This window comes from Rousettus aegyptiacus, unplaced genomic scaffold (assembly GCF_014176215.1).
Source record: "Rousettus aegyptiacus isolate mRouAeg1 unplaced genomic scaffold, mRouAeg1.p scaffold_m13_p_3, whole genome shotgun sequence".
NCBI classification, from domain to species: domain Eukaryota; kingdom Metazoa; phylum Chordata; class Mammalia; order Chiroptera; family Pteropodidae; genus Rousettus; species Rousettus aegyptiacus.
Window position 1 is genome coordinate 171,777,117 of NW_023416306.1, and position 8,603 is coordinate 171,785,719.

General features: G+C 69.1%; 1 protein-coding gene across 1 annotated transcript; it reads left to right on the forward strand.

Moving 5' to 3' along the window:
* The first annotated feature begins 6,553 nt into the window (after window positions 1-6,553).
* On the forward strand, window positions 6,554-8,016 carry DIO3 (iodothyronine deiodinase 3). The gene has a single exon (XM_016165978.2). The coding sequence runs from the start codon at window positions 6,554-6,556 to the stop codon at window positions 7,061-7,063; it is 510 nt and encodes a 169-aa protein (XP_016021464.1). The 3' UTR covers window positions 7,064-8,016.
* Window positions 8,017-8,603: the final 587 nt, after the last annotated feature.

Consider the following 8,603-nt stretch of genomic DNA (forward strand, 5'->3'; position numbering starts at 1 on the left):
AAGGGCCCCAACAAAACACAATTTGGAGGTCAGGAAGGTGCCTGGGGACCAAAAGGCTTCACGGAGCTATGGGCTTCTATAAGGCCAGGTCCCCCAACTCGATGACCTGGCAGGGCCCCCCGGGAGGACCCGTGTGAGAAAGCAGTGGACCGAGCTGATGGGCCCGGGACACAAGCTCCTGAAGTGTCCGGCCCAAAGCACGAAGCCCCGGGCCGACCCACAGAGCGGGGTCACCCCACGGCCCCGGGGCCTGGCCATTGGCGGGGGCTCATGCTGGCCGTCACCGTTATTTACACGGAACTTCTGTGCACTGGCCTCTATTCCGGGGCCGGGGAGCACGTGACCCGACGTTTCCTCGCAGAAACCCCGTGAGGGGGGTTGAAGGTTCCGCTCACTTCGCAGACGACGAGGTGGAGGCGCAGGGCTCAGGTGCCGTGCCCGAGACCACGCAGCGGGGCCGCGGCAGGCCGGAGCGAAGGCAGTGCCGAGCTGCGCCACGGCCTGGCGGGAGCGCGGACGCACGCGGAGCACATGTGACCCGGCCTTCCCCGCCCCCGCCCCGCGCCCCCCGCCTGCTCCCGCAGCCCCCGCGGAAGACCAGCAGCCCGGTGCAGGAGCGAGAAGGGAGGCCCGCAGCGCCCCCTGCTTGAGCCCGCCTGGCCGGGCCACCGGGGGCTCCTCCGGGGCAGACAACACACCCGACTCCCGACTCCCTCTGCACACCCGGGACCCCTCTGAGAGCCTCCCGTGGGGGGCGGGGGGGGGGGGGGCGCGAATGCGCAGCTGGCCCAGGAGGGCTCTCCCGACAGGAGCAGCCTCGCCGGCAGCGCGGCCTGTCTCGTCTTCACCAGCGTGAGCTGTCGGCAGCCCCGCGCGGGGTCCCTCTCCTGCCTGACGTCTCCCCTGCCAGCGAGCCGAGCCGCACTGCTCACTCATTCAATTCGCATGCGGCCCCGAGACTCGGAGGGACCCAAGCACAGCCTCCCCCGGTCGCCCGGTGGGCATGAGGCGCCGCGGGGCGGCCACTTTTATCTTTCAGACATTAGGGATCATAACCAACGAGGTCGAACCACCGGGATATTCGGGACAAAATCTGCCGCGGGTCTGTGGCCCGTGGGGAGGGCGCGGTGGCTGCCCGGCGTCCCCAACGGGAAGCGGGTTTCTCCTCTTGTGTTCACTCTTTCTCCTCGCTGCTGTGGCACCTCCTGGTGGTCCATGGCTTCCTCCAAGGGACCTGGAATGCACTTCGGAACAAGGCTGCGTAAAAATAAATAGATGCACGCGCGCACACACACACACACACACACACACGTGCGGCCCCAACACAGCACGGAGCACGACGCTTTCGTGACATCAGGTTCGCCTCTCAGGTGAGGAACGTGAAGCTCGGAGCAGCACTGGAACCTGGGATGCTGTCTGCTGGCTGGTGGTGCCCCACCTTTTCCAGAGAGTACCAGTAAGAGACAGACAGGATGGATTGACCCAAAGGTGGCCCTGCAGCCAGCCCCAGGATTCAGAGCAGGGTCCCGCCCCGCCTCCCAACACCCCTCCAGCCCCGGGCAGGACCGGCCAACCCCCGGACAGCCTCTCATGCAGGGCCCCTAGCGGGGAGTCGGCCCACCCTCAGAGGGCCCTGCCCGAGGGACAGGGCACACCGGCGGGTGTGCGTGGTGTCTGTGCTTGCGGTGGGAACAAGTCGGAGCCCACGTTCGGGCTAAGGAATGAGGACGGGCCGAAAAGTGAGGCCCCCAGAGCTGCGGCAGGGCTGGGAGCAGGTGACGGGGACGGGAGGCCAGCGCGCCTTCCATCCTCACACAGGGGTCGCACCAGCCCCCAGCAGCCCACGGGAGCAGGGCGGGACCCATAGGACTTCCTAGAACCTTCCGGAGTGCGCAGAAACAGCATGACAAAGGCACTGGAAAAGCGCGATGCAGAAGGGGTCCGAGGGAGGGCCAGGGCGCGTCCGCGTCACACGGGGTATCCACGCACCACCTCCTAGGCCTGCTCCTCTCCTCCGCCAGGCGCCCCAGGCCCCCTCCACCCCCGAATGCTGCTGGGGCGCCCCTGCCCCATGCAGGCCCGGGGGCCCCGTGAGCTCTCCTGGCCTAGCTCCCACGCGGCCCATTCGTGCCTCACACTCCTGGGGCCTGAAGAGGGATGAGGACCTGCTGTCTCGAGGACACCTCTGAGACCAGACCACTGAGCCCCCCGCCACCGGCCCCCTGCGAGGTGTCCAGCTGTTCAGGCTAGCCAAGCTGGAGTCAGGAGAGGTGGGGAAAAAGTTTGGAAAGAAATAATTATGAAGCAAATGAGAAGTGTGAGCACGTCCATGTGTGGGCCCAGGCGCCCGTGGGAAAACCTGCTTATCCTGGTAGCCAGGCGACGGGTGGACTCAGGCCCCATGCCCAGAGGGGACCGCTCGCTGCTGCAGGTCTGTAAGACGGCACTCGGCACCCCCGGCCCTCGGGTCCTACCTCACTCGCTGCCGGTGTGCAGAGGGCAGGTGGGATTTGTCGGAATGCTCCCGAAACGGTGTCCAGTAAGTCCACACTCACTCGTTTAATCGTTTCACGAAGGTTTATTGGGCTTCTCGCAGGGGTCAGGTTCAGCGGTGTCACCTCAGAGGACCCCGCTGGCAGGCGTCACCACCGCCATGAGGTGCTGGGCCAAGGTGGCAGCAGACAGACACGGTGCTGGAACCCACCCCACAGAGGCTGCGGCGACAGGAAGAGGCCGAGGGCCGGAGGGCTCCGCTTCCTCTGGGGAGGCCAGGCAGCCAGGCCGGGTGGAGGTGACGGTCGTGGAGGAGGAGAAATGAGAGTCACCGGGCAGGGAGAAGGAGGCTGGGGGGCAGGACAGTGCCTGGGAATCCCCAGAGCGCCGAGTGGCCAGTGCAGGGGGAGGGCAAGCCAGGGTCAGCGGCCCGCGGGTGAGGCCCAGGCGTCCCGGTCACGCTGAGGCGGCCAGGGCGCAGCCGGCACACACCTGTCGCTCTCTGACCCTCCACCAGGTGTTCGGGGAGGCCCTCCTGCAGGGTGGTCCTGCCCCCACCCCCACCCCAAGGCAGTCTCAGCGTCAGCCTTTCCTGGCTCAGGGAAGTGCTCTCCCAGGAGACAGGAGGGAGACAGGAGCCGGAGCTGTGCCCACCGCACGCACACCCACCCACCGAGCCTCCTCCCGGACGATACGGGGGAGGGGTCCGAGCCTGGGCACATCTCCGCCCACGGCCCGGCCCCCCCTGGCCCCAGCCCCTGGCCAAGTTGCTCCTGGACACCGAATGGGCCCGGTTCCACTCTCCCTCTTTCCTTTCCCCTGCCCGCCCCCTGCTGGAGCTGTGAGAGGGCAGGCCAGCCAGCTCAGTGGCATGGGGCAGCCCCGGCTCCAGCGACGGTTCCCACCTCCCCAGGGCAGAGCTCGCCAGGCCTGCTGGGGCCAGGCCTCTGGGCCAGGCCTGGAGCTCCCGCCAGTCCCAGGTGGGCCCTGGGCCAAGGCTCTCACTGCTGACCCCTGGGTCAGGCGAGGATAGAATGGGCAGCTGGGAGGAAGGGCCAGGGCTAAGGCGAGTGGGGGTGCTGCCCTGGGCTGCGGGGAGAGGGGAGGGCTTGGGTCTGGGAGAGGGCCGGAGGAGCGGCGAGGTACAGGACACTGCAGTAGAAGCCCCCGCACCTGGACCTGCGCCCCGAAGGCCAGGGCCGCCCGGACCCCGGGCCTGCCCTTCCCTGCAGGGCGCCGTGGGAGCCAGGCGGGCCTGAGCGCCGGGCCCGGCGTTCTGGAATCTTCTAGCGAGGTGCGGCCTGTCAGCACAAGGAACAGAGCACTCCCTAGAGCCAGTGACAGCCTGGAAGACAGGGCCGCTCCTCTGAGCCTCCCTGGGGCTAGAGGCTGCTGGCCGGGCTGGGCCAGCCCACAAAGGGGGCCAGGGGGCCATGTGGCATCTGCCCCCGCCGGCTCCACACGCTGCCATCATCGCCACCGCCACCGCCGCCCACTGTCACCGTCACTGCCACCGCCAGGCCGCAGGAAGCACGAAAGGTTCTCCCAGAGCAAGGTGGCTTTTCATTTTCTGAAACTAAATGCGGAAGCGGGGGGCGGACTGCCCCATGGCCCTGTCCTGTGCGGGTGGGGACAGGACAGGTCCTTGACTGGCACTGCCCCCCAAATCAAGGAATCAAGGCTTGAGAGTTTGTCCAACAAAAGCCGAGACTCCCCTTGCCCTGCCCAGGAGGGGGCAACCCCAAACCTCTCCAGAGACTTGCTCAGGAGGAAGCTTCGGTCCCCAGACCTCCTTCCAAAAGAAAGAAGACAATATGCAAATGCAGAGGCGCCCTGCGGGGAGAACGGGGAGTGGGGCACCCTGCGCCAGCGCCGCCTCCTTGGGCTCAGGGAGAATCCCCTAACCCAGCCGAAGGTCCACATCCCGGGAGGCGAGGGGCCCGGTGCAGGAGCTGAGAAGTAGGGAGACGAGGCTGGCTCCCCTCCGGGGGGGCAGGTCCTGGGCTGTGTGGGCCCCCAACGCCCCCGCCGCAGACTGCAGGGAAATCGCCTGATTGGGAGAAAGAGAAGAGGCGCCGCATCCACGCCGCCCCCGCCGCCGCCGCCGCCCCGCCTTCCACGCGGGGTCTTGACCCACTGGAGCCTCCAGGCCACTGTGAAGCTCCCGGGTCAGACAGTTCCACGAGGGCCACGGAAGCCAGAGGGTAGGACCCCCGCGCTCGAGCACAAGCCGGCGACCCCCGTGCCCGCCGGGCCCTGCCGGGCCCCGGGTCGAGGCTCTGTGACCTGCGGTTGACCTCGCCGGACTCGCTCCCTCGCCTCCGCCGCCGCCGCGAGCGACGTGCCCTCGCCCCCTGCGGGCCAGCGGGCTGCCACCTCCGCCCGCGCGGGAGCGGTCTCCGTCCCGGGAAGAAGTTGGGCGGCTGGTCCCTGGGCGCGCGGCACAAGGGACGCAGGCGGCGGTGGCGCCGGACTCGGACGCGGCCACCGCCACCCCAGACAAGTCTCGGCGACCGCAAGGGCGCCCCGGGCGGCTCGACCCCCCAGACGGGGCACGAAGCACTCGCGACCCGGTGCCGGGCGCGCCTCGGAGGGCGAGGCGGGCCGAGACGACGCGGGACCTGCTCGCAGCTCCGGGGACCCCAGGTCAAGGCACTTCCGCGCCCCGCCGCCCCCGAGACCGAGGAGTCGGCCCCGCGTGGCGCGCAGCGAGGACTCGGAAGGACGCGGCGGCCGGGCAGACCAGCGCCCCCGCGGAGTTGGGGAGCCGCCCCACACCCCTAAAAGCCTCAACACACCTTCCCGGTTGAGAGCACGCACTTCCCGCGTGCAGCCGCCTGCGCGGTGAGTCGGGCCGCTGCGCTCGCGGCCGGCGAAGGAGGCTCAGCGCGGGCGCTCGAGTCTCGACGTTCCCGGGGCAGAGAGCGACGACCGGGGACGCACGGGACGGGTGCGCCCGGCGGCCGGGCTGCGTCGGGCGACGCCGGCGGCGACAGGGGAGCTCCGGCGTTCAGGCAACAGCTACCCCTAGTGGGAGAGCCGCCGGGGACGCCACCGCCCCGCGCCCATGCCCCGCGCCCCGCGCCCCGCGGCCGCAGCGCCCCGCGCCCGGGGCGCTGCGGAGCCTGCCGAGCGCAGGGGCACCGGTTTTCCGCGGCCTTCCGCGTCTCCGGGGCCGAGCGCCCCCCGGCCCGCGGGCCCTGCCCCCCGCACCTCCCCGCCGGGCCCCAGGCCGCTGACCCGAGAACAGCGGCGCCGGGCAGGGACGCGATGGGACGGGGCGGGCGCGGCCGGCGCGGCGCGCGGCAGCCTAGAGCAGCGGCGGCGGGGGGCGCAGAGCGCGGTGTGCGTGGCCACGGAGCGGTGCGGGGGGCGGCCGTGTACGAGGCGCGAGTGTGAGCGCGCGCGGGAGACGAGCGGGCGGGCGGGCGGGCTCCGGGAGGCGAGCAGCGCCCGCGGGCGAACGGGGAAGGCGGCGGGGACCCAAAGTTGCCTCCTCGCGGGCCCGCGTTCCCGGCAGGCAGGAGCCGCGGCCACCGCAGCAGCGGCCGGAGACCCGGGCTCCCGCGGCACCTGGGCAGCGGCCCCTCACGAGCAGCAGCAGCGGGGGCGGCGTTGGCGGCGGCGGCGGCGCGCGGGAAGCGAACCGGAGCTCCGGCGCGGCTCGGAGGCGGCCGGGGAGCTCCGCTCAGGTGCGCGGCGAGAGGGGCGCGGGCCGGGGCCGGGCTACCGGGACCGGGGCCACGCCAGCGCCCGCGCTGGCCGGAGGATCTCCAGGGCGGACGCCTGGGTCCCGGATCCAGCCAGTCGCCCCGGGCGGCAGCCGCGGCCGGGCTTCCCCGCCCCGGAGAGCGGGTTTGGCGCCCGGGCCTTTGGCCCGGCCGGCCCGCCCTCCCGCCGCAGGCACCCGCCCCCGGCCCACGATTTCTAAGGCACTGGCCGGGCTGCCGGGGATCCCTACGGGCTCAAGTTGCAAGGGGGCGGGCCCGGGCCGGAGGTGGAGTCTCCCGCCAATTGAAGCCTCGGCTATAAATCGAGCTCCCGGCACAGCCGAACCCAGATGCCTCGCCAGGCCGCCCTGCCGCTGGTGGGGGGAGAAGGTGGCGGGGGCCAGGGGACTCTGGGGGCTGCGGCCACCATGCTCCGCTCCCTGCTGCTCCACTCCCTGCGGCTCTGCGCCCAGACGGCCTCGTGCCTCGTGCTCTTCCCGCGCTTCCTCGGCACGGCCTTCATGCTCTGCCTGCTCGACTTCCTCTGCATCCGCAAGCGTTTCCTGGGCCGCCGCCGCCGGGGTCAGCCTGAGCCCGAAGTGCAGTTCAACAGTGATGGTGAGGAGGTGCCCCCCGACGACCCGCCCATCTTCGTGTCGGACGACAACCGCCTGTGCACGCTGGCGTCGCTGAAAGCCGTGTGGCATGGCCAGAAGTTGGATTTCTTCAAGCAGGCGCACGAGGGCGGGCCGGCTCCCAACTCCGAGGTGGTCCTGCCCGACGGCTTCCAGAACCAGCGCATCCTCGACTACGCGCGAGGAAACCGCCCGCTAGTGCTGAACTTCGGCAGCTGCACCTGACCACCATTCATGGCGCGCATGAGCGCCTTCCAGCGCCTGGTCACCAAGTACCAGCGCGACGTGGACTTTCTCATCATCTACATCGAAGAGGCTCACCCTTCCGACGGCTGGGTCACCACAGACTCCCCCTACAGCATCCCGAAGCACCAAAGCTTGGAGGACCGGGTCAGCGCCGCGCGCCTGCTGCAGCAAGGTGCGCCCAGCTGTGCTCTGGTCCTCGACACCATGGCCAACTCCAGCAGCTCGGCCTATGGCGCCTACTTCGAGCGCCTCTACGTCATCCAGAGTGGCATCGTTATGTACCAGGGTGGCCGTGGCCCAGACGGCTACCAGGTCTCAGAGCTGCGCACCTGGCTGGAGCGCTATGATGAGCAGCTGCGCAGCGGTCACCCTCGTCCAGTGTAAACAGCCGACGCAGTTGACCGAGCCTGGCCGGCGGAGCCTTCGAGCCTTCGAAGCCCACGTGCCAACACCCCAAACGAAGGCAGACTTGGAGAGGGCCCAGTGACGCTGCTGTGCTGCGCCTCGGATCTCCGGCTGGGTCCCAGTCCTCCGCTGAGCCACCTGAAGATTCCCCTACCACCACCCCACTCTGCTTCTGTGACTGTACCTCGCCCATACCTGCCTGGCTGGCTTTAGATGCCCCTTCGAGTGCGAGTTCGGTGCCACCCTTTGTCTGTGAGCCCCTGGATTTGTCCCTGCAGAGGCCCCTGCTTTGCTCTCTGGCAAGTCCTCTCCAGATAAAAAGAGCCAGCGTTCCTTTAGCTAGGTGCAGCCCTCCTCCCAAAAAAAACAAAAAAACAAAAAACAAGACCCTGGCTGTGCCCTCCTGCCCCGAATCTCAGCTGGGTTCCGGCAACGCATGCAGCTGGTGCAGCTCACCCTAGTTGCCTGGCACCCACACCTGCCGCAGAGGGTGGGGACGCCCTGTTGCTTTTGTGTCTCATGTCTTGTACCTGAATGGGGGGGGGGGAGGGTGCGGGGTGGGGGAGGGTGGGCAGAGCTGTTTCCCCCCTTGTTTTGGGTGCTAATGAGCCCCACTGCTGATGACGAGCTGTCTCTAACTGGTCCTGACCACGAGCTGCTTCCGAATTGCAGGGGGTCGCAGCAGCGCCCAACCCCGGCACAGGGGGAGCGCTCTGGGTTTCCACGAGGAAACCAGGGTTAACTGGGTGGGAGAGGGGGGTTGGGGACTGCGTTAGGGACAGAGAAGGACAGGGCCGCAGGTGCTGGGGAGGTTGGCAGCTCCCCAGGGAGAAGGAGGCTAAGGCTCCCAGTGTGGGGGTCTGGGTGGCGGAGTTCAAGGGCAAGAGGATAGGGGGAGAGCCTGGGGACGCTGAGGGAGGTGCCTCCCAGGCAGAGCTGCCGATCGCGGCGTGGGAGGTGTCCGGGCCCCTGACCTGAAGGCCGTTTGGCGAGTGTGTTGCTGGAAATCGTCCCTGTATATAAACTTAATAATAAAGGCCTGAGGTAAACTGCTCCGGTGTTGCCTTTGCTCCCTTTATTTTTCCTTCCCCCTGAACGGCGGCGGGAATTAAAC

What these genes read in the sequence shown, in the direction of transcription:
- DIO3 (XM_016165978.2), top strand. Translation starts at nt 6,554, where the DNA reads ATGCCTCGCCAGGCCGCCCTGCCGCTGGTGGGGGGAGAAGGTGGCGGG.